This window comes from Oncorhynchus clarkii, chromosome 12, assembly GCF_045791955.1.
Source record: "Oncorhynchus clarkii lewisi isolate Uvic-CL-2024 chromosome 12, UVic_Ocla_1.0, whole genome shotgun sequence".
NCBI classification, from domain to species: domain Eukaryota; kingdom Metazoa; phylum Chordata; class Actinopteri; order Salmoniformes; family Salmonidae; genus Oncorhynchus; species Oncorhynchus clarkii.
In genome coordinates, this window is record NC_092158.1 from 56747179 (window position 1) to 56772856 (window position 25678).

Below are 25678 nucleotides of genomic sequence, written 5' to 3' on the forward strand. Positions count from 1 at the left end.
GAATTTGTTCTTAACTGAAATGCCTAGTTAAATAAAATAAATAAATAAAAGTTGACTGCAGGGTGCTCACAGGCTAAGTGTCACAAGGTAAATTATCAGACTGGTCACAACGGTCTCTCTCTGGCCTCAGTTGAGCTAAGCTGAATCAGACCATCAAAGCACTTAACCTTGGTCTGTCTGTATAGAGCCACAGTCATTTAGAGAAAGAAAAGCTTTCTGGAACAATTAAAGAAGTTAATTGGTCTGATTTGATGTGCATGAAGCTGTGGTGTGCAGACGGTTAGCACGTTAGCTGGTCCCCAGCAAGCCAGCCAGTCAGTCAGTGCATGGCGAGCTGGTACAGGCTAGCCCAGCCCATGAGATGAGAGGTAGCTAGGCTCTCTGGGACACCACGGGGGAGATTAACATGAACAATGGATTTCCATACAGCAGCAACAGCTCCCATCATGACTCAGCACTGGCCTTTAGTAGACTCTGTTGTTTCCGTACGTGTGTCTGCCTCCTGTCTATCTTTGTGTGTCTGTGTGTATGTGTCTTAGTGATTGTTTGTTCCTGTGTTTTTGTCAGTTCCTCTCTGTGTGGTGCAGCAGTTCAGACACGCACACATCTGTGTAACCAACCACGTGGCACGTGCAGTGGTTTTTGCATACCATAGGCAATATTGGGCTCATTCTTCTGTTAAGCCTCAACGTTGGCTGATCACCAGGCTCTGTTCCGTTGATTAGGTGTATGCACACTCTTAGTCATGTGTTCAGTTTCCCCAATTGATATTATCAGAAGCAATTTCTCCAATAGAAATCCCAGATCACACTTGTAGGCAATGTCATGTCGATGTTGGCAAGCTAAGCTCATGCGCAGAAACACGTCATTGGGTCTAACGGTCATCTCACTCCGAACTGCAGATATGCAGGCCATCAAATCAAAGGCACACCTTCGATACAAAGCTGTTTTTGATGAGAATGAAACATAACATGTTCCACTACTTAAGACATTGGCTCAAATCTAGGTTGTGCCTTTTAGATTTCGAGAAAATGATCAACTAAGGAATAATGTTTCACTTCTCATTGACTTCTCAAACCCCAAACCCTGGCCTGATCTGCTTTGTTTGTTTCGCAAGCGTTCCCGGAAGTCTCGCGCCTCTAGGTTTAAAAACTCTGTTTCCTCAGCACTGTTCAGCACTTGATAATACAGACAGAATGTGTTCTTTGCACTGTGTCTTTGAACATGTTGCATGGTTGGAACATGGGCTAACCTATGCCCGTTTTGTGTGTGTTTTTATTTGGCCCGGCACTAACTGTGGATGCGTTTGTGGTCACTGCGGCTGTGCTGTGAATGCTGGTGACCCTCGATGCACGGCCCTGTGCCTATGAAGGCATTGGTAAACTGTCCACTGCCGATGGTAAAGCCTTTGCAGATCCAGAGGTGCTACGCCGCTTGACGTCGTCCGTGAGCTGTGCGCTGGATGAGGCTGCGGCTGCTCTCACACGCATGAGGGCTGAAAACACACTCAACACCAGCCAGGCAGACAAGTATGTATCTCTTCTGCTCTAGTAGTCTCATACCACAAAGGTGCCTCACACCTTATTCTCACACCAGTAGAAAGATGTTCTTTAGGCCATATGTTTCCTTTGTGCTTTCTTCAAGTTAGCGTTTTCCCTCTTCATGAACAGTTGACAATTCCTTAGATGAATACGTAACTGTGCTCGGACTCTGAATAGCCTTGTTGTCACAAATTAAATCAATCTTATACTGTTTTACTGAAACACTTTAAGGCACCATATTGAGCCAAATGCAGTTCATGAAATGCATGTACAGCTCTGAGTGAGGCCTTTTTGTTTTAGGTGTAAATTGTGACAGCGCTCTGTAACCTTGTTTTCTGACCTGCTGTTGATTTGCCCTGTGCAGCCACAGTCCCAGTAATTGTAGCAGTCTGGTTATTTTCAGCCGTAGCTTGGCGGAGGCGTGCTCGGACGGGGATGTCAATGCCGTGAGGAAGCTGCTGGATGAGGGGCGGAGCGTCAACGAACACACGGAGGAGGGAGAGAGTCTGCTCTGCCTCGCCTGCTCCGCCGGATACTATGAACTCGCACAGGTAGAGTACACACACACACACTTTAAATACTTTATTTCAAAGGCCGTTGACACAAGAAGACTCACAGGAACAAAAATAACCTTCTCCACCACACAGCTAGGCTGCCCGTAACCGCCAAAACAGAGCAGTACTGAGGCAACTGCCTTGCTCTGGTCTTAGGAAGGCCTGCAGTCTGGAGACCATGTACAGTAAGCCTATGTACGTGGCTGAGACTGCCAAATATCAGTGCCACCAACCTGCATCTTTATCCCAGGTTGTGTAGGAGTGATATGAGAGGCTGGTATTTTAGGAGCATGTCTGCAAAAGCCTGCTCCTATCTAACAGTCGAATGAGCAGCCCACTTCCAAAATCAGCGCCTCCCCCACAGCAACAATCTCTGGCTCATTCGGCATACAAGAAAACACATTATCATCAACATCAAACCAGGCTCCTCTGACACACAACACACACTCTCATCTTTGTATTTTTAACTACTCTTGCAATACTGCTAGCATTGCCCTTACTAGCTTTTAATCCGTAGTTCCATCTAGTTCTGAAATCCAATACAGTTGTATTCAAATTAGGACTGACCTCAATTATACGACTGTTTGGTTGTTAGGCTGTTGTGATATGTGTGTGTGTGTGTGTGTATATACATGCATGCATGCGTAAGGCAGTAGTGACCAAGAAAAGCGCAAATAAGCAAAGATAAATATTTAGTACCAGTCAAAAGTTTGAACACACCTACTCATTCAGGTTTTTTTTTAAACTATTTTCTTCATTGTAGAATAATAGTGAAGACATCAAAACTATGAAATAACACATATGGAATCAAGTTGTTGTTAGGGTTCGTTCCTTGGTCCTTGTCAATCATTGGCTCATTGGTGAAATTAGCATTATGACTGTCTTTAATTAAATAATTCAAAAACCTGTATTAATGCAATTGCAGACAGAAGTTGACAATCAGGATCACAGCACACATGTTTCCGAGTAAGTTCTGCATCAAAGGAAAGGTCCTGTGTTATTTTATCAAACCCGAAGTCCAGCGCTAGTGATGTCACGGCCTACGTCATTATCTTTTACTCATGAGACCAAAACCATGCCTACACAGCTATATTAACAAGGCTTTTAGTGTGTTATCTTAAAAGCTTAGCAGTAAATGTCCAAGTTGGTTTATAGTGGAATGTCTGACTTGTCTTGTCTCCTACACTCCCCTGCAGAGTTCTGTCTCAGTCACACATTTCTCAGAGGGATCTCTTTATAAGAAGCAGAGAGAGAGAGAACTAGAAAACAACTTTGGAACAAAATTAAACCCTCATAATGTGTATATATACAGTGCCTTGCGAAAGTATTCGGCCCCCTTGAACTTTGCGACCTTTTGCCACATTTCAGGCTTCAAACATAAAGATATAAAACTGTATTTTTTTGTGAAGAATCAACAACAAGTGGGACACAATCATGAAGTGGAACGACATTTATTGGATATTTCAAACTTTTTTAACAAATCAAAAACTGAAAAATTGTGCGTGCAAAATTATTCAGCCCCTTTACTTTCAGTGCAGCAAACTCTCTCCAGAAGTTCAGTGAGGATCTCTGAATGATCCAATGTTGACCTAAATGACTAATGATGATAAATACAATCCACCTGTGTGTAATCAAGTCTCCGTATAAATGCACCTTCACTGTGATAGTCTCAGAGGTCCGTTAAAAGCGCAGAGAGCATCATGAAGAACAAGGAACACACCAGGCAGGTCCGAGATACTGTTGTGAAGAAGTTTAAAGCCGGATTTGGATACAAAAAGATTTCCCAAGCTTTAAACATCCCAAGGAGCACTGTGCAAGCGATAATATTGAAATGGAAGGAGTATCAGACCACTGCAAATCTACCAAGACCTGGCCGTCCCTCTAAACTTTCAGCTCATACAAGGAGAAGACTGATCAGAGATGCAGCCAAGAGGCCCATGATCACTCTGGATGAACTGCAGAGATCTACAGCTGAGGTGGGAGACTCTGTCCATAGGACAACAATCAGTCGTATATTGCACAAATCTGGCCTTTATGGAAGAGTGGCAAGAATAAAGCCATTTCTTAAAGATATCCATAAAAAGTGTTGTTTAAAGTTTGCCACAAGCCACCTGGGAGACACACCAAACATGTGGAAGAAGGTGCTCTGGTCAGATGAAACCAAAATTGAACTTTTTGGCAACAATGCAAAACGTTATGTTTGGCGTAAAAGCAACACAGCTCATCACCCTGAACACACCATACCCACTGTCAAACATGGTGGTGGCAGCATCATGGTTTGGGCCTGCATTTCTTCAGCAGGGACAGGGAAGATGGTTAAAATTGATGGGAAGATGGATGGAGCCAAATACAGGACCATTCTGCAAGAAAACCTGATGGAGTCTGCAAAAGACCTGAGACTGGGATGGAGATTTGTCTTCCAACAAGACAATGATCCAAAACATAAAGCAAAATCTACAATGGAATGGTTCAAAAATAAACATATCCAGGTGTTAGAATGGCCAAGTCAAAGTCCAGACCTGAATCCAATCGAGAATCTGTGGAAAGAACTGAAAACTGCTGTTCACAAATGCTCTCCATCCAACCTCACTGAGCTCGAGCTGTTTTGCAAGGAGGAATGGGAAAACATTTCGGTCTCTCGATGTGCAAAACTGATAGAGACATACCCCAAGCGACTTACAGCTGTAATCGCAGCAAAAGGTGGCGCTACAAAGTATTAACTTAAAACCTCTTACTTCTACCCCCTCCTTTTTCGAACATTCTGTTAAAAATCGCGCAACTTTTCAGCGTCCTGCTACTCATGCCAGGAATATAGTATATGCATATGATTAGTATGTGTGGATAGAAAACACTCTGAAGTTTATAAAACTGGTTAAATCACGGCTGTGACTATAACAGATCGTGTGTTTCATTGAAAAACGCAAGAAAAACTGCTCTCTGAAAGCTAAAAATAATTTCCATAAGTCACTTCCACGAGTTGTTAAAAGAGAACAGAATTTAATATCGACCTGCCTGCAATTCATACAAATTCCACACGATGTCGCCATTGTCGTCATTTTCAATTGAATTAATTGTTGGAAAATCCATCTATCTGGCATCCATTTTCCCAGTCTTCACCCGGATGTTGTTGATGAAGACATTAGCAGCCATTGATTTGCAAGCGAAGACCTATTGAAAATACATCGCCCTGTAATCATTTTGATAGATTATAAACGTTTACTAATACCTAAAGTTGGATTACAAAAGGATTTCGAAGTGTTTTGTGAAAGTTTATCGTCGACTTTTTTAATTTTAAAAAATTACGCAGCGTTTAAAAACTGTTTTTTTCTGAATGACACAGCTTCCATACAAAGCTATTTTGGGTATATATGGACCGATTTAAACGAAAAAAAGACCCAATAGTGATGTTTATGGGGCATATAGGAGTGCCAAGAAAGAAGCTCGTCAAAGGTAATGAATGTTTTATATTTTATTTCTGCGTTTTGGGTAGCGCCGGCTACCGCAAAATCTGTTGTTTACGTGTCGTGCTGGCATTTTGGGGGGTGCATGCTATCAGATAATAGCTTCTCATGCTTTCGCCGAAAAGCATTTTAAAAATCTGACTTGCTGGCTAGGTTCACAACGAGTGTAGCTTTAATTCAATACCCTGCTTGTGAATTTTGATCAAAGATTGAGTTGTAACGAGTACATTTAGCATTTAGCGTAGCGCATTTGCATTTCCAGGGGCATACTTGAGACGTCTGCGTCTCAAGTATGGTCAAGAAGTTAAGGGGGCTGAATAATTTTGCACGCCCAATTTTTCAGTTTTTGATTTGTTAAAAAAGTTTGAAATATCCAATAAATGTCGTTCCACTTCATGATTGTGTCCCACTTGTTGTTGATTCTTCACAAAAAAATACAGTTTTATATCTTTATGTTTGAAGCCTGAAATGTGGCAAAAGGTCGCCAAGTTCAAGGGGGCCGAATACTTTCGCAAGGCACTGTATATATTGTTAATCTGTAGTCTAGGACCCTATAAATGTAACCCCTCCCCTTCTATTAATACAACTTAAGCATAATCAATTAATAATACGTCAGTCATTTGGTACAGCCCCAATCATGACCCCTAGATGAACCTCTAACATTGTAACCAAAAAAGAGAAGTGTTCAACAAATCAAAAAGTTATATTTGAGATTCTTCAAAGCAGCCACCCTTTGCTGTGATGACAGCTTTGCACACTCTTAGCATTATTTCAACCAGCTTCATGAGGAAGTAATCTGGAATGCATTTCAATTAACAGGTGTGCCTTGTTAAAAGTTAATTTGTGGAATTTCTTTCCTTAATGTGTTTAAGCCAATCAGTTCTGGTGTGACAAGGTAGGGGTGGTATACAGAAGATAGCCCTATTTGGTAAAAGACCAAGTCCATATTATGGCAAGAACAGCTCAAATAAGCAAAGAGAAACGACAGTCCATTATTACTTTGAGACATTACGGTCAATCTTTTTGATTACTACATGATTCCATATGTGTTCTAGTTTTGATGTTTTACTCTACAACGTAGAAAATAGTACAGAATTATTAACTAATTAAATTATGCTCTTCCTCAAATGTGCATATGAAAACTAACTGGCACTCAGATCGGTAGAAATGGCGAGATAAATTGGCATTCCACATGAGAGAGTTTGCTGAGTCCTTGTGTAGCCTATTACCGGCCACTTCAGGAGAGTAATATCAGAATCTCTGGAAGCAAGTAGGAGCCAAGGAGGATGGTCGGGACAGGTTTTGTTTTTTCCGGTTATCTTGATCTCTGTCTCCCTCTTGAGTCATTTGTGTCTTATTTCATAAAACAGTGTGCTTAATGCTTCAGACAAGCTCAATGCATATAGTGGATTTTAGTCAAACATATATGGTGTCTGTGTATGGAAAATTACAATCGATTGGTTGAAAGAATAGAATATATCATTCAAATGTTCTACTGCCAACCTGGGGCTTTGTGGTTGTGCCTGGGTATCTGTTGCAAGCACTGATGTTGTCTGTTCTCCTGCAGGTCTTGCTGGCTATGCACGCTAACGTTGAAGATCGGGGCATCAAGGGCGACATCACGCCCCTCATGGCAGCAGCCAGCGGCGGCTACGTAGACATTGTCAAACTGCTCCTGGTACATGGGGCTGATGTCAACGCACAATCCTCCACAGGTAAATACAACAAGTCACATTCGCTCAATCCAGACAGTCTCATACCCTGACTACACCTCTCTCACGTGCGCTGCAAAATAAATGTAGAAATGTATGTTATTCAATTATTGCACCCACACTGCTCATGAGCGTCAACGAGCGTCTGCGTTGCCAATGGCTAAAATAGAAGTCCTTTCTATTTCTAACGCAGATCGCGCTGCAAGTCCTGCCTCTCCCATCTCCTCTTTGGTTTATAGAACCAACTCGTCATTGGTTATACCCACGTGGGTGATTGAAAAACAAACTGTGTTGCCGGTCGTCGTGGTAATACTATGAAAGTTTAGATGCCAATCACCATATAAGTTCAAAGATGAAAAAGCCTGGAAGGAGGAGAGATGACTTGAAATGTTTCGGTTGACCGTTTTATGTGTGGATTAATTGTCAGAGTAGAGGACCTTGTGCATTTCAGGTAAAAATAACAACTTAATGTTTACATCCCAGGACAAATTAGCTAGCAACAGCAAGCTAGCTAAATAGGACAAATTAGCTAGCAAGTTCAAGCTAAATTGCCATACATGTTTAATGCTTTTCGACCTGTCCCCAAATTAATGTAATTGGTTCAGAGTTTGTTTTGGTATTTTAACCTGTGTGTCGTCATCATGTTTGGTGTAGGGGGACAAAATACATTTATGCACGAAGGGGCTCGCACACAGCCGGTTTGGGTTCCATGTCATACTTTCCCACCACATGCAGTTAGTCTGCTGTGAATGTCCACAAACACTAACACTCTGTCCTTGTTCTTGTCAGGTAACACAGCGCTGACGTATGCGTGTGCGGGCGGCTTCCTGGATGTGGTGAAGGTGCTGCTCAAGGAAGGCGCCAACATCGAGGACCACAATGAAAACGGCCACACCCCCCTGATGGAGGCGGCCAGTGCGGGACACGTGGAGGTCGCCCGGGTGCTCCTGGAGTACGGTGCTGGAATCAACACGCACTCCAACGAGTTCAAGGAAAGTGCTCTTACGCTGGCCTGCTATAAAGGTACGTCCTGGACAATGAACCCCTTACCCATGCATCAGAGCGATCGGTCTTTGTCTAGATATCCGTGACTGAAGTGATCTAATGTTGTCACGTATGTTGAAAAAGTATGAATGTTAAACAGGAATTGTAATTGTAGGAAAGAAGCACCCAGATCATTGTTTATCATTGTTCCTCTTGTTCCCACACACAGGGCACCTGGACATGGTGCGCTTCTTGTTAGAGGCTGGGGCCGACCAAGAGCACAAGACAGACGAGATGCACACAGCACTCATGGAGGCTTGTATGGTGAATAAACACAGACACAGGAACACATTTAGGTTGTGCAGCACGATTAAATTGGACAAGGTGCAGTATGGCTGTGCACGTTGGTGAGCCCTGTTGTCTCTGCCTCTCTTCAGGATGGGCATGTGGAGGTGGCGCGGCTGCTGTTGGACAGCGGGGCGCAGGTCAACATGCCTGCTGATTCGTTTGAGTCGCCGCTGACGCTGGCGGCCTGTGGGGGGCATGTAGAGCTAGCTGCCCTGCTGATCGAGAGGGGCGCCAACCTGGAGGAGGTAAATGATGAGGGATACACTCCACTCATGGAGGCTGCACGAGAGGGCCACGAGGAGATGGTAGTGCTGCTTTTGGCACAAGGTATGGACTTCACTCCGTTTGAAATAAACGAGTGCTTCGGTTTAGAGATTTGTTCCTTACTACAGATGTAGGATCTTTATTTGATCATCCTTTTGTTGCTGAGAATTTTCCAACACTGCAGGAAATGCAGATGAGCTTTGATTTACATAAATCCACTGAAAACCCACACTAGCACAATTATGTTAACGCTATTGCAGTTTTAGGTATCCTTCTTTTGGCCAGCTAATAGCCTAAACACAGATGAAGCAACATTATGGACTTAAACGTTTAAATCCTTTTGCTGTAGGATAATTTTTCTGTGACAACCATACTGAGTGTACAGAACATTAGGAACACCTGAGTGTCAAGAACTGCACCGTTGCTGCGTTTTTCACGCAACGTTGCAGTTTCCAATGTTTCCCCTGTGTATCAAGAATGGTCCACCACCCAAGGACATCCAGCCAACTTGACACAACTGGAAAGAATTGGAGGTAACATGGGCCAGGATCCCTGTGGAATGCTTTCGACACCTTGTAGAGTCCATGCCCCAACGATTTGAGGCTGTTCTGAGGGCAAAAGGGAGTGCGACTCAAGATTGGAATGATGTTCCTAATGTTTTGTGGACTCTGTGTAGGTCAAATTAAGATCCTACACCTGTATATTCTTCATCCAAGCTTAGTGTTGAGGCAAAATGCAGAAGTCCTCTTTTGGAAATAAAATGAAGGAATGTAATCCTTCCAAGTGATATGATGTTCAGTTATAGTTTTAAGATTATTTTCTTACTGAATTAATGCAAAAGGAACAAGCTGGCTTTTCTAAAACAAATCGGGGAAAATAATTCTGGGGTCCAACAGTAGGAATAGATTAGTACTCCTTTAAAATTTGTTCCAGGCCAAATCATCTGAATCCTTGTCCCTCTGTCTATGTTGTCTGTGTTGTCTGCAGGTGCCAACATCAACGCTCAGACAGAGGAGACCCAGGAGACGGCCTTGACGCTCGCCTGCTGTGGGGGCTTCCTGGAGGTGGCTGACTTCCTCATCAAGGCCGGGGCCGACATCGAGCTGGGCTGCTCCACGCCTCTCATGGAGGCTGCTCAAGAGGGACACCTGGAGCTGGTCAAATACCTGCTGGCTGCAGGTGAGCACAACCTCTCCTAAGAACAACAGCCTGTCTCTCTCAAACCAAACTCTACCAACCTCATTTATTGAAGTTGACTTGGCTATAAAAACAATCATTTCCTCAAGTTTTTCTTTATCCTGAGCACACACACAACCCTCAGTGTGTAATTTGACACTTGTACTCTTGTCTTCAGGCGCAAATGTCCACGCCACCACGGCGACGGGAGACACGGCGCTGACGTATGCCTGTGAGAACGGACACACAGACGTGGCTGATGTGCTGCTGCAGACGGGGGCTGACCTGGTGAGACCTCTCCCCAACCCTCTGTCCTGCCCTCATCTATGGGGGAACAGTTCATGTCAATACATAGCGTTTTTGCACGAGTTGTTTACACGTTCGCATAAGTGTGGGTGTGCTTCCCGAATGGCATCCTAAAATATTCCCTTCATAGGGAATCGGGTACCATTTGGGATGCAGCCTGGGCGTTTTTTAGATGCTGTATACATTGCTGCTTGAATAGGCTCATGTGTTTCTGTGTGCCCACGTGACTCACTTCTGTCTTTCTGTTTGTCTTGCAGGAACATGAATCGGAGGGGGGCAGGACCCCTCTGATGAAAGCAGCCAGAGCGGGACACCTGTGTACTGTGCAGTTCCTAATCAGCAAAGGTGTGCCTCTACCTCCTCCCTGTATAACAACCACACACCAGACATCTGACACATTTGAACTTGAGCCGCAGACAGACACAACGATACATTAGTCTTAACACGACGTAGTGTTGATACTTTTTGCAGGTGTGCTTAGGTTGACCCTGTCCTTTGTCTCCCTCCCTCCACCAGGTGCTAATGTTAACAGGGCGACGGCCAACAATGATCACACTGTGGTGTCTCTGTCCTGCGCTGGGGGTCACCTGGCCGTGGTGGAGCTGCTGCTGGCCCACGGGGCCGACCCCACACACAGACTGAAGGTGAGTTCGCCTGTCCCAAGCTCCAGGGCGGAAAGGTCTCAGGAGAGAAATCTAATGTTAAGAGTGCAAGCACGGCAAGCATTCTAATGGACTCCTGTAAAGACTAACCTTTCTGTAACTCCTATGAACACAATTGTTTCTTTATCTTTTTCAGTTGTCTTGAGATAAATTGTAACTTCTCCCAAGAACCTGAGACTAATGGTAACATGTGTTTTGTACATGTTTCGCATAGGATGGCTCCACCATGCTGATTGAAGCTGCTAAGGGTGGACACACCATCGTGGTGTCCTACCTCCTCGACTACCCCAACAACATCCTATCGGTCCCCACGTCTGACATGTCTCAGCTCACACCCACCTCTCATGACACCTCTCAGGTAGACTGCTGACTTGCCTATAGACAAACATCTACTTCTACAAACATGTTATTTGTCTGGATGACGTGTTGATACCAAATTATACTTTTATGTTATCTTACACTTTACCTTAACCAAACAGGCTCCACGAGTTCCGTTCCAAGCCCTGGCCATGGTGGTGCCTCCTCAAGAGCCAGACAGGGTCCCTTCCAACATCACAACGCCTCCACCGGTCATCACAAAAGGTCAGTTCATACAACGTGTGTTAACAGCAAATACATGTATAACTTTGTTCATTGCCTGGCCAAGAAGCCCACTAGACACCAGTTGACTGCACAAGGCATCAAAATGTTACAGGTAATGATTACTGTAATACTAAATGGTACAACCTCGTAGCTAACTGGTTGTGTTGTCCTGTGCGATTGTTTCAGGCAGCTCCAAGCAGAGGCTGAGCCCCCACCTGGGTAGCCCCGTCGCTGCAGGCAGTCCAGATGCAGATCTGCTGCCCCCCTTCCACCCATACCAGCCCCTGGAATGCATTGTGGAGGAGACAGAGGGCAAGCTGAACGAGCTGGGCCAGAGGATCTCCGCCATAGAGAAGGCCCAGCTGCAGTCTCTAGAGCTGATCCAGGGAGAGCCGCTCACCAAAGACAAGATTGAGGAGCTGAAGAAGAGCCGCGAGGAGCAGGTGCAGAAGAAGAAGAAGATCCTCAAGGAGCTGCAGAAGGTGGAGCGCCAGCTGCAGCTAAAGACGCAGCAGCAGTTCACCAAAGAGTACCTGGAGGCCAAAGGCCTGAAGGACGACCCGGGGCAGCCGGGTCAGGCGGCAGGGGTGGAGCAGCTCGGCACCCCCCTGCCAATGCAGGCTGCACAGCCGGGCTTCAACACTGAGGGGGACGGGGAGGGCAACCACCACCACGATGGGCAGCTCCATTCCGCCGACGAGGAACAGGAGGATGACGATGATGATGATGAGGACGAGGAGGATGAAGAGGTGGACTATGCCAAGCTGCCCGAGGTGGACACCATCCTGTACAGAGAGGCCCAACAGCACCCGCCAACCTCTCCTCCTCAGACCCAAGGCCTGCAGGCCAGCTTCGTACCTGTCCAGTCCCTGGCCCTCCAGCAATCCACAGACTTCAGCACAGCAGACTACCTCGACAGCCCTGACCTGCAGAGGGCGATGGTGAGCCAGCAGCAGATGCTGGGGCAGCATTTGACAGTCCTGGGACCGGGCCTTCTCACCCAGGCCCCTGATGGACTTATGGTAGCCACACCAGCACAGACGCTCACAGACACGTTGGACGATATCATGGCAGGTGTGTGAGCAGTTACTGTAGCCTCTGGTTCATCTCTTTCCTTAGTTCTTCTAATAACTATAAGTAGTGACAGTGTTCCCTCCCCCATCCATTTCCTTAATACTCAACACAGTTTCAGTACATTTTAAACAGAATTCACAAATGGTCTTGATCCTTAAATTCTAATGTAATACGATTTGGTTATAATTTGAAAGTTTTGTCTTATTAAAACATCTTAAGACTACAGTGCCTGAAATCAGGCACTAGAATGACTGATATTATGTTTATGTTATTGAGAAGTGCTTACGCCTCGATCACACCGATAGCTTTATTACATTTTGGTACACCAGAAGTACATCCATTTCCAATGGAACGCTGCGTTTGCTTTGCAGCGTTTCGTTGCAGAGGCAGTTTGCAGTGCGACCTGTGTGGTGCATACGTTGGATTTACTGTACGCGTAGACGGGCCTGTCAGAAATGGTAGCGAAAGGTGAATGTCGAACTTTTGTTGCACACATTTCCAGATGATGCTGCGTACCATTTTGCGCAACGGCGCTGTAGATGTGATCAAGGCATTGGAAAATTCTGGTCCATGGCAGAGCTATAGGAGCGCGCTCGTTGCATTCGTCTCGAGCGCACACATCTGTATATGTAACTTGTGTAGCTCTACGATAAAGAATGAAACCTACAGACTTCCTTAAACCTAAAATAGTGACAGAAGTCATTTTGTGTGGAAGTCAAAAGTTTCGTTACGGCGGCGGCAAACCCAAAACATATTGCTCAGAACGAAGAAAAATACCTTGTCACTGTGCTTCTCCCGTGGTTGATACGGTGGACGCATGCTGTTTAAATGGCCAACATGTTAAGATGTTCACAAATGTAACACATTTTGAAGATTACTAATGTCTTGATATGTTTGGTGAAGTAATAAAGAAAGTGAAATCTTTTGGGTAGGTGTTTCTAAAACTAATTGTAACCATATATGGACATATAAAGTATAAAAAGGCTTATTCATTCAAATGTCATGGAGGGGGGTGGACACTACAACAGTATTGAAAATATTGCCCTCTTGCTAGATTGATGCATACCATAGCAAAACAGTGCAAAAGGGCTGTCAGCTCAAGAGGTTTTAACAACTCTCTCCCTCAGCAGCAGTGAGCAGCAGAGTGCCTATGTTGAACACTACAACCTCACCCACACCCACAGCACAGACGCCAATCGACGCAGAGTCCCCACCCTCCATGCTCGCCCTCTACCCCTCTGTGGACATCGACGCACACGTATGTCACACAACTTATCTGATAATACACACGGCCTAAGCTAATAGTATTAATACGTCTTGTTTCTGATCAGGAAAATAACGCTGACTGTATCTCTTCTCAGACGGAGAGCAATCATGACACCGCTCTGACGCTGGCCTGTGCAGGCGGCCATGAGGAGCTGGTGTCGGTGCTCATCGCTCGCGGGGCTAACATCGAGCACCGGGATAAGAAGGGTACACACTCCATACTTAGTTTTGTATATGTTAGTTGTTGCTTTAGTTTTGTAAATGTGTCAATTTTAAGAGAACCTGATCATTTGTCTGTAGAAGTGGGAGTCCATATCTGTGTTTGATGTTTGAGAGTAATCTAAATGTCTGTCCCTCTGTCTGTCCCCAGGTTTCACCCCTCTGATCCTGTCTGCTACAGCGGGTCATGTTGGCGTGGTGGAGATCCTGCTGGATAAAGGAGGGGACATCGAAGCCCAGTCGGAGAGAACCAAAGACACACCTCTCTCCCTGGCCTGCTCTGGAGGAAGACAAGAGGTGCTGCTCTGCGTTCAACACCACATCAGTGACTTGTTATAGGATCAGAGACCAAGTAAAATGGCTGAACTATGGGCTCTTAACTGGCCCAAACTGCTGGTTGTTTAACTAATACAAGGGAGCTGCTGGATGAAATCAAGTTCAGTAGTGTGATCAGAGCTGGCATCTTTCAGACCATTGACAGCCCGATTTGAACCACCCCATAGAGAAACAACAGTCCGGACAACCAGACAGACACCAACTTCCTGTCTAGACCAGTTTAACACTCCATACATTTAGAAAAACAATGTGTTCTGTGGATTGAATAACTTGTGATCCATTCCTTTCAGGTGGTAGAGCTGTTGCTGCTGCGCGGGGCCAACAAGGAGCACCGTAACGTTTCAGACTACACTCCTCTCAGCCTAGCCGCCTCAGGAGGCTACGTCAACATAATCAAGATCCTCCTCAACGCTGGTGCTGAAATCAACTCCAGGTATCTACAACCAGCCCTCATTGCCACAGTTTGTTTCCATGTGCAGGCTGCACCTCTGCCTTTATCCCAATATCAAAGTGGAACGGACAGCATTTTAGCAACATGAAATCTTATTAAAATCAGTTGAATCATACCCCCAGAAAGAATATGACACCTTTCCTTTACAGTTTATGACAAGCGAGCACTTAAATGGTAATTTTCCTGTTTTTATAAATTCATAGAATGTTTGGGAATTACGTATAGTAAGGCATTTGTTAGCAGTCGTGCTTTTGGACAATTAATAGACACTGCAGTAAATAAAACCAAATAACTGTCCAGGACTGGATTCTACGCACACCGGTGCGCCATAGCCAATCAGAGCTACAGTAGGCCTATATGCAAATAAGCCATTTCCCACACAGGCCTGCCGTCATTCACTTGGAAATGGACTGTGTTTTTTACAGGCAGTAACAATAGCGTGGCTTTAGATCTTTAGAACGCATTCACTAAAAGCCACAAAGACCTGAATGGATTTCTGCAAATATGAAAATAACATGAGAGTTTAACAGTTTGGAACTGCACAATCCTATTGATCAAACAACCATGAAAAGGTTCTCTTTCCCTCAGTGGCCTTTGCACATCAACAACAAGATCAACAACTAATGCTATCCAGAGCAAGATGAGCTAAAATCTAACAAGCGAACATTTGATAAACCCTCAACTTTTTCACCTAGTTGTCTGTCAAAATTGCACTCATAAATAATGGGTAATAGTAGCCTTCTCGTCTTTCTGCAGCCTGCCCGTCATTGCATGCTTGTCCCAACCCATGCTTTGACATCAATGTGAACTTGCCTGCCTGCATGTTTGATCAATGCCAAATATATATGATTGACAACTAAGAGATATGCTAACTGTGAATACGTCGTTCAAGTTCAGTATAGCTAGCTAGCTACCAAAGTGATTTATGTTTCTTGCTAGCTAACCAAATGACACATGCAGCATATCTAGCTGTAGCCACCGAAAAAGGATGAGGGGGAAAAGTCGGTCACTCACCCACTCCTCCAATGACATGGCCTCCTAGCTAGCTAGCTAACGTTAGGTGCCGTGTTATTAGCTCGCTAAATAAATAGCTAGCTACATAAATAGATACACTAGCCCAGGGGTGTCAAACTCAATCAGCGCACGGACAATATTGAAAAAACACAATTTTGCTGGCCTGACATAGCCTATTTGAATTTGGAGAAAAAAAACATGCAACTGCGACCCAAACTAGCCATTGTTTTATTAGAAAAAACATGGCCCTTTTTATGTCTGCTGATGTATATAGCGTTTTAACATATTAAAACAAAAGATAAATATTTGTCCTGCTATACTTGCAGATGTGCATAATATGCTGCAACCCTAATCAAAAAGTATTGAACTCCAAATAACAAAAATGTAGCTATAGGTTGTTGTAACATTTAAACTTAACATATATACACTTCCTGTTCAAAAGTTTGGAGTTACTTAGAAATGTCCTTGTTTTTGAAAGAAAAGCAATTTTTTGGGTCAATTTTTAAAATAACATAAAATTGATCAGAAATACAGTGTAGACATTAATGTTGTAAATTACTATTGTAGCTGGAAAAGGCAGATTTTTAATGGAATATCTACATAGGCGTACAGAGGCCCATCATCAGCAACCATCACGCCTGTGTTCCAATGGCACGCTGTGTTAGCTAATCCAGGTGTATCATTTTAAAAGGCGAATTGATCATTAGAAAACCCTTTTGCAATTATGTTAGCACAGCCGAAACTACTGTTCTGATTTAAAGAAGCATTAAAACTGTCCTTCTTTAGACTAGTTGAGTATCTGGAGCATCAACATTTGTGGGTTCGATTACAGGCTCAAAATGGCCAGAAACAAGGAACTTAATTCTGAAACTCGTCAGCCTATTCCTGTTCTGAGAAATGAAGGCTATTCCATGTGAGAAATTGGCAAGAAACTGAAGATCTCGTACAACGCTGTGTACTACTCCCTTCACAGAACAGCGCAAACTGTCTCTAACCAGACTAGAAAGAGGAGTGGGAGGCCCCGGTGCACAACTGAGCAAGAGGACAAGTACATTAGATTGTCTAGTTTGACAAGTCCTCAACTGGCAGCTTCATTAAATAGAACCCGCAAAACACCAGTCTCAAAGTAAACAGTGAAGAGGTGACTCCGGGATGCATGGACTGCATCCATCAATGCTGCTCACAAAACCTTAATGTACGTCATGTAATTTTGTCAAAAATAACCTATTTTTAAAACCTCAACGCTGGTTTTGAAGCATATTTTTTGACTGATATTATGATTGTTTGTTTCATATCTGCAAGGTAGTTAAAACAGTTCCACTTGAACTGTTTATGTTATATTTGCTTTCCCTGCTCCCTGTCTGTTTCTCTCTCATTGTGTATCTGTTTCCTTCAGGACTGGGAGTAAGCTCGGTATCTCTCCTCTGATGCTGGCGGCCATGAACGGCCACGTCCCTGCGGTCAAGCTGCTGTTGGACATGGGCTCGGACATCAACGCTCAGATCGAGACCAACCGCAACACGGCACTGACCCTGGCCTGCTTCCAGGGACGGGCGGAGGTAGTTAGTCTGCTGCTGGACCGCAAGGCCTACGTGGAGCACCGCGCCAAGGTGAGAGCAGCTGCTATCGGCTAAACATGACATGTCGTTATGTGAGCTGGAGTCAAGTCAGACATTAAGAATGAGGTTTGGTGTTAGCCAGTGTGGTGTCTGTTTGGTGGAGTATGTCACTGACTCCTACATTCGCTATTAGACTGGTCTGACTCCCCTCATGGAGGCTGCGTCGGGTGGCTATGCTGAGGTGGGACGCGTGCTGCTGGACAAGAGTGCTGACGTCAACGCCCCACCTGTCCCCTCCTCCAGAGACACGGCGCTCACCATTGCTGCAGACAAGGGCCACTACAAGTTCTGTGAGCTCCTCATCAACAGGTAATTACTGATACAGTCCTATGACTGTAATATGAGATTGACCATGGCATTTGTCAGAATATCATTTGTCTACTCACCCTGTCGTCTTCATCCTCAGAGGTGCTCACATCGACGTGCGTAATAAGAAGGGGAACACACCCTTGTGGCTGGCAGCCAACGGTGGGCATTTTGACGTGGTGCAGCTTCTGGTGCAGGCCGGGGCCGATGTCGATGCAGCAGACAACCGCAAGATCACGCCGCTCATGGCTGCTTTTCGCAAGGTACATCACTGACCCCCCCCCACCACTACCCAAATTAAACTATACTGTGATTAAACACTCGTGTGACATGCTCCTTTATGTAAATATGCTCTGATATTGACTTATAGTTGAATATCTCATATCTGACACTTTGGCACTCTAGGACGTGCTCCCATTTCCTGCACCTAGATATTGACCCTGGTGGTGCGCAAATGGAAGAAGAATCCTGGGAGGTTGACCTCTGACCTCTGTCTTACAGGGCCATGTGAAGGTGGTGCAGTACCTGGTGAAGGAGGTCAACCAGTTCCCTTCGGACATCGAGTGCATGAGATACATTGCTACCATCGCAGACAAGGTAAGATAAAACAGACAAGGCAATAAATGAATTGAAAATGAGAAAAATGCCTCCCGGGTGGCGCAGTGGTTAAGGGCGCTGTACTGCAGCGCCAGCTGTGCCATCAGAGTCCCTGGGTTCGCGCCCAGGCTCTGTCGTAACCGGCCGCGACCGGGAGGTCCGTGGGGCGACGCACAATTGGCCTAGCGTCGTCCGGGTTAGGGAGGGCTTGGTCGGTAGGGATGTCCTTGTCTCATCGCGCACCAGCGACTCCTGTGGCGGGCCGGGCACAGTGCGCGCTAGCCAAGGTTGCCAGGTGCACGGTGTAGCCTCCGACACATTGGCTTCCGGGTTGGATGCGCGCTGTGTTAAGAAGCAGTGCGGCTGGTTGGGTTGTGTATCGGAGGACGCATGACATTCAACCTTCGTCTCTCCCGAGCCCGTACGGGAGTTGTAGCGATGAGACTACAACAATTGGATACCACGAAATTGGGGAGAAAATGGGGTAAAAATGTAAAAAAAAAAAAGAAAATGAGAAAAATATCAACATGGGTAAAACACTATGGCGCTCTGAAAGTGTGGGTGAACTCCCAACGGCAAAGCTTGTTTTATACTCCTCCTAGGACCTGCTGAAGAAATGTCACCAGTGCATGGAGACCATTGTCAAAGCCAAAGATCAGCAGGCAGCAGAAGCCAACAAGAACGCCAGCATTCTGCTGAAGGAGCTGGACTTGGAGAAGGTGAGTAACTTTTACCTTTTTATCAAACAAAAGCTATTGCATCCCAAATGCCACCCTATTCCCTATATTTATGATTATACAGAAGTGGTGCTATTTGTAGTCCCACCCCAGAAAATTATATATATACAGTGGGGCAAAAAAGTATTTAGTCAGCCACCAATTGTGCAAGTTCTCCCACTTAAAAAGAGGAGAGGCCTGTAATTTTCATCATAGGTACACTTCAACTATGATAGACATCTGGTCAGATGAAACCAAAATGGAACTTTTTGGCAACAATGCAAAACGTTATGTTTGGCGTAAAAGCAACACAGCTGAACACACCATCCCCACTGTCAAACATGGTGGTGGCAGCATCATGGTTTGGGCCTGCTTTTCTTCAGCAGGGACAGGGAAGATGGTTAAAATTGATGGGAAGATGGATGGAGCCAAATACAGGACCATTCTGGAAGAAAACCTGATGGAGTCTGCAAAAGACCTGAGACTGGGACGGAGATTTGTCTTCCAACAAGACAATGATCCAAAACATAAAGCAAAATCTACAATGGAATGGTTCAAAAATAAACATATCCAGGTGTTAGAATGGCCAAGTCAAAGTCCAGACCTGAATCCAATCGAGAATCTGTGGAAAGAACTGAAAACTGCTGTTCACAAATGCTCTCCATCCAACCTCACTGAGCTCGAGCTGTTTTGCAAGGAGGAATGGGAAAAAAAATTCAGTCTCTCGATGTGCAAAACTGATAGAGACATACCCCAAGCGACTTACAGCTGTAATCGCAGCAAAAGGTGGCGCTACAAAGTATTAACTTAAGGGGGCTGAATAATTTTGCACGCCCAATTTCTCAGTTTTTGATTTGTTAAAAAAGTTTGAAATATCCAATAAATGTCGTTCCACTTCATGATTGTGTCCCACTTGTTGTTGATTCTTCACAAAAAAATACAGTTTTATATCTTTATGTTTGAAGCCTGAAATGTGGCAAAAGGTCGCAAAGTTCAAGGGGGCTGAATACTTTCGCAAGGCACTGTACCTTTAGTGGGGTGGTAAGGAATTCAGGTAAATATGTCAAATATGCAATACAAAGGTGTGTGTATTATATGGGCCTTTCTATAAATAAAGGGGCCAAGGTGTGACAGAGTAAACATTTACTTTAAAAAATATATATATTTCAATATGATTTTGTGTAGTTACATCAACAAAAGTATAGATATCCACAATGAGACCAGAAAGCCACCTTGCAACCACAAAACATCTACATGTCACTCAAAATGTCACGTGAAACATGGACACCGCATGTTTATTTGTAGCCAAGTCTATTTGTGCTTTAGTTAATTTCCCGATCACTTATAGCCATGCTAACCATTCCCGAAGAATGGAAAAAAATAAACATACTTTTTCTTGCCACTGAATATAGAAATTATGTGAACCCTTTGGAAGTACCTGGATTTCTGCATAAATTGGTCATACAATTTGATCTGATCTTCATCTAGGTCACAACAATTGACAAACACAGTCTGCTTAAACTAATAACACACACAATTATACATTTTCATGTCTTTATTGAACACACCATGTAAACATTCACAGTGCAGGGTGGGAAAAAGTATGTTGAACCCTTGGATTTAATAACTGGTTGACCCTCCTTTGGCAGCAATAACCACAACCAAATGTTTTCTGTAGTTGCGGATCAGACCTGCACAATGGTCAGGAGGAAATTTGGACCATTCATCTTTACAAAACTGTTTCAGTTCAACAATATTCTTGGGATGTCTGGGGTGAACTGCTCTCTTTGGGGTCATGCCACAGCATCTCAATCGGGTTGAGGTCAGGATATGCCACTCCAGGAGGCATATTTTCTTCTGTTGAAGCCATTCTGATGATGATTTTACTTCTGTGTTTTGGATCGTTCTCCTGTTGCATCACCCAACTTCTGTTGCGCTTCAATTGGTGGACAGATAGCCTTACATTCTCCTGCAAAAATGTCTTGATAAACTTGGGAATTATTTTTTTCCGGCAATGAAAGCAAGCAGCCCCAAACCATGATGTTTCCTCCACCATACTTTACAGTTGGGATGAGGTTTTGATGTTGGTGTGATGTGCCTTTTTGTTGTGTGTTCCTTCCTAACAACTCAACTGTAGTATCATCTGTAAACATAATATTTTGCCAGTAGTGCAGTGGAACATACAGATGCAATTTTGCAAACTTCAGCAGTGGAATCTTCTGTGGTGTCCTCCCATGAACACCATTCTTGTTTAGTGTTTTACGTATTGTAGAATTGTCAACAGAGATGTTAGCATGTTCCAGAGATTTCTGTAAGGCTTTAGCTGACAATCTAGGATTCTTCTTAACCTCATTGAGCATTCTGTGCTGTCCTCTTGCAGTCATCTTTTCAGGACGGCCACTCCTAGGGAGAGTAGCAACAGTGCTGAGCTTTCTCCATTTATAGACAATTTGGCTTACCGTGGACTCAAGGCTTTTAGAAAAGGCTTTTAGAAATACTTTTGTAACCCTTTCCAGCTTTATGCAAGTCAACAATTCTTAATCTTAGGTCTTCTGAGATCTCTTTTGTTCGAGGCATGGTTCACATCCGGCAATGCTTCTTGTGATTAGCAAACTCAAATGTTGTGAGTTTTTTTTTTATAGGGCAAGGCAGCTCTAACCAACATCTCCAATCTCATCTAATTGATTGGACTCCAATTAGCTATTGGAGAAGCCATTAGCCAAGGTGTTCACATACTTTTCCCAACCTACACAGTGAATGTTTAAATGATGTATTCATTATAGACAAGAAAAATACAATAATTTGTGTGTTATTATTATTATTATTTAAGCACACTGTCTATTGTTGTGACTTAGATGAAAATCAGATCAAATTTGATGACCAATTTATGCAGAAATCCAGTTAATGCCAAAGGGTTCACATACTTTATCTTGCCATTGTAGTTGATATAATAATACAATACAATGGGCTCTGTCAAGCAAATCATTGATAATAATCAATGAAATTCAGTGAATCGGTAAACTATTCAAGCAGTGTCTCTTACACTGTATCTCCTATTACACTGTATACCCTATTTTCACTTGCAGCATGTTCTTTTCACTTGCAGCGTGTTCTCTGGATTTATGACATTAGATCTCTTATTCACCACTACCATCAATACAATACACCTCCAGCACTGTGTATCTTTCAAAGTTCTGGTATGGAAACAAAGAATTACATGAGGTTATTGAAATGAGTCATTTAATATGAAACAAGATTTACGTAATGTAAGCTATGTGTTACTTACCATGCAGACTGAAGTTTCACCTCTCTCCATTGCTCAACATATATTCTCACAAACTGCAATCCCATGGAGACAATCACAGAAGCAGCTGAGGTTTCTGGTTGCCACTACCCTGTTGTTTTTGATGCAATGCTGTAGTTGTAGAGCTCCTTTGCGTTTCTGATCAGGGCTCGGCCATCCTTCACTGCTGTGGTTGCAAGACTCTTGATTACTGCACTTTCCCCATCACTGGCACATTTACTGTGTCTGCAGCCAGAATAGTTACGTTGTTTGGGGAAACCAAAATCAGACACAGCATAGCTAACATCAGATATAGTTCCTTGTGATGTGTAGTGTGCACCACAGCTGTCAGAGTATCTTTACAACTTGTTGAGCTCCAGATTTCTTTGGTTTTTCAGGTGATCAATAGCTGCAGTTTGAAATGCGTTGACCGCATTGTAGTCATGTTTGAGGTCATCTGATATCATTTTACAACTTTCTGTGATGGTCATGGGGCATTTTCCACATTTGTAGTACATTACCAAGGGGTGCAGTGTAGCACTCTATTGGGTACAGTAAGCCCCCTGGGCCTCATGCTGGTACCTGCAAGTGTAGTTTTCTGCAAAGTCCAGGATGCCCAGTGCTGTGTGTTCTGGAAGGTTGGCTTTCACTTTTGCAAGTTGGTTGTTCTGCCAGTCCTTGATGAATATGTGTTCGGAAAAAGCTTGAACCTCTTGTTCATCAGTGAGCATCTCCATAGATTCACGCTTACAGACCAGTGATAAAAAAAAAAATCTGGCATACTCTTGTTTCCCATTTTGTAACTTTTTTTTGTCTGACAATCTCCCATCAGTGTCCTTTTATGTTGTTGTGGGGGGCAATAAATGGATCTTGTCTATGGACACCAATCCTTGCACTGCTGTTTGACACTTAACTACAGGGGATTTCCACCATCCTTTCTCTTGCATAGTGCAACTGCTGAATGCATGCACACCTTTTATGGTTGGTGAATATTTGCTCATCAGTGTGTAATTTCTGTTTTGATATTTTCAAAGTATTCGTAGAGGCAAGCAACCCACATGTTTAGCACTTTTCTGTGGTTTAATGGTTCTTGCTCTTTTTTCTGTAAAACATAGCAGCTCCTATTGAGTTACAAGGGTTGGCTTTGAGAAGTTCTTGGTACAGCTGAGCAATGGAGTGCTCTAGGACGCTGGCTGCGCTCCCAAACTTCTTGCTCACCTTTTCCTTATTTGGCACTTTGCGAGAGAGTGCCTCATATTTTTCCACTGCTGAGACTGTAGATTACCTCAATCTATGTCAGTGGTTACCACCCTTTTGAGTCAATCACTTTCTGAGTCAAAATCCAAGCCAAGATCTACCTTTCGGATATTCTTTTGACTTTAAAAAACGTAAGCTTATGCAACATTAACCTATTAAAAACAGTACTGTAGTAATGAGGTTTATGCATTAGGCTTTAGGCCCAAAACATTATCACCACCTAATGATTTAGCTTGAATTGCCCTGCCAATGCATTGTTATTTTCAGACTGTTTTAAACATTTTATTTCAACATTTGATGTAGACTATATAATCACACCGGTAATAGACCAGTTGTTGTATTACTTGTGAGTAGGGCTGAACCCAATTAGTCGACTGGTCGATTGTTTGGTCTTTAGGCTGCTGGTCGTCCGAGGTTGTTTTAGTCGAGCAGTAACAAATATGTATATGTATGGTTTTTCTTTGTTTTTAATATTTTCTACATTGTAGAATAATAGTAAAGACATCAAAACTATGAATGGACATCAAAACTATGCATGGAATCATGTAGTAATAAAGCAACAATGTGTTAAACAAATCCACATTTATTTTATATTTGAGCTTCTTCAAAGTAGCCACCCTTTGCCTTGATGACAGCTTTTCACACTCTTGGCATTCTCTCAATCAGCTTCACCTGGAATGCCTTTCCAACTGTCTTGAAGGAGTTCCCACAGATGCTGAGCACTTGTTGACTGCTTTTACTTCACTCTGCGGTCCAACTCATCCCAAACCATCTCAATTGGTTTGAGGTCGGGTGATTGTGGAGGCCAGGTCATCTGATGCAGCACTCCATCACTCTCCTTGGTAAAATAGCCCTTACACAACCTGGAGGTGTGTTGGGTCATGGGATGGTGTATTGCTGCAGAGTGCTATGTTAGCCATGCTAGTTAAGTGTGGCTTGAATTCTAAATAAATCGCAGTGTCACCAGCAATGCACCGTCACACCACCTCCAACATGCTTCACGGTGGGAACCACACATGCAGAGATCATCCGTTCACCTATTCTGTGGCAGTTGGAACAAAAAATCTCACATTTGGACTCATCAGACCAAAAAACAGATTCCCACCGGTCTAATGTTCGTTGCTTGTGTTTCTTGGCCCAAGCAAGTCTCTTCTTATTAGTGGTGTTCTTTAGTATCGGTTTATTTGCAGCAATTCAACCATGAAGGCCTGATTTCAAGCAGTCTCCTATGAACAGTTGATGGTGAGATGTGTCTGATACTTGAACTCTGAACCATTTATTTGGGCTGCACTTAACTCTAATGAACTTATCCTCTGCAGCAGAGTTAACTCTGGGTCTTCCATTCCTGTGGCTGGCCTCATGAGAGCAAGTTTCATCATAGAGCTTGATGGTTTTTGCGACTGCAGTTTGAAAGTTATTGAAATTTTCCAGATTGACTGACCTTCATATCTTAAAGTATTGATGTACTGTCGTTTCTCTTCACTTATTTGAGCTGTTCTTGCCATAATATGGACTTGGTATTTTACCAAATAGGGCTATCTTCTGAATACCACCCCTACCTTGTCACAACACAACTGATTGTCTGAAATGCATTAACAGAGAAAGAAATTCCACAAATTAACAAGGCACACCTGTTAATTGAAATGCATTCCAGGTGACTACCTCATGAAGCTGGTTGAGAGAATGCTAAGAGTGTGCAAAGCTGTCATCAAGGAAAAGAGTGGCTACTTTGAAGAATCTCAAGTATATTTTGATTTGTGCATCACTTTTTTGGCTACTACATGTTTTTTCATAGTTTTGATGTCTTCACTGTTATTCTACAATGTAGGAAATAGTCAAAATAAAAAATCCCTGGAATGAGTAGATGTGTCCAAACGTTTGACTGGTACTGTATGTATATTTGCACCCATCCCAGTGAACTAATCCATTTTGGAGGCCTAGACTAAAATC

General features: G+C 43.7%; 1 protein-coding gene across 6 annotated transcripts in view; it reads left to right on the top strand.

Annotated features, from left to right (window-relative positions):
• The window catches only part of LOC139420850 (ankyrin repeat and KH domain-containing protein 1-like), a 56774-nt gene that overhangs the window by 14566 nt on the left and 16530 nt on the right, over positions 1 to 25678 (top strand). For 2 of the 6 annotated variants that reach the window (XM_071171204.1, XM_071171206.1), the window contains exons 3-24: positions 1373 to 1529; positions 1930 to 2092; positions 7124 to 7271; positions 8058 to 8291; positions 8482 to 8576; positions 8690 to 8927; positions 9852 to 10043; positions 10219 to 10328; positions 10604 to 10691; positions 10863 to 10990; positions 11223 to 11366; positions 11488 to 11590; positions 11777 to 12664; positions 13795 to 13922; positions 14026 to 14137; positions 14301 to 14446; positions 14776 to 14918; positions 17347 to 17560; positions 17703 to 17878; positions 17976 to 18138; positions 18377 to 18472; positions 19075 to 19191. In XM_071171204.1, coding sequence (XP_071027305.1) covers positions 1373 to 1529; positions 1930 to 2092; positions 7124 to 7271; positions 8058 to 8291; positions 8482 to 8576; positions 8690 to 8927; positions 9852 to 10043; positions 10219 to 10328; positions 10604 to 10691; positions 10863 to 10990; positions 11223 to 11366; positions 11488 to 11590; positions 11777 to 12664; positions 13795 to 13922; positions 14026 to 14137; positions 14301 to 14446; positions 14776 to 14918; positions 17347 to 17560; positions 17703 to 17878; positions 17976 to 18138; positions 18377 to 18472; positions 19075 to 19191 — 3983 coding nt within the window. The remainder of the gene's footprint in view (positions 1 to 1372; positions 1530 to 1929; positions 2093 to 7123; positions 7272 to 8057; positions 8292 to 8481; positions 8577 to 8689; positions 8928 to 9851; positions 10044 to 10218; positions 10329 to 10603; positions 10692 to 10862; positions 10991 to 11222; positions 11367 to 11487; positions 11591 to 11776; positions 12665 to 13794; positions 13923 to 14025; positions 14138 to 14300; positions 14447 to 14775; positions 14919 to 17346; positions 17561 to 17702; positions 17879 to 17975; positions 18139 to 18376; positions 18473 to 19074; positions 19192 to 25678) is intronic. The other 4 variants (XM_071171205.1, XM_071171209.1, XM_071171207.1 and 1 more) reach the window with 3 other exon arrangements.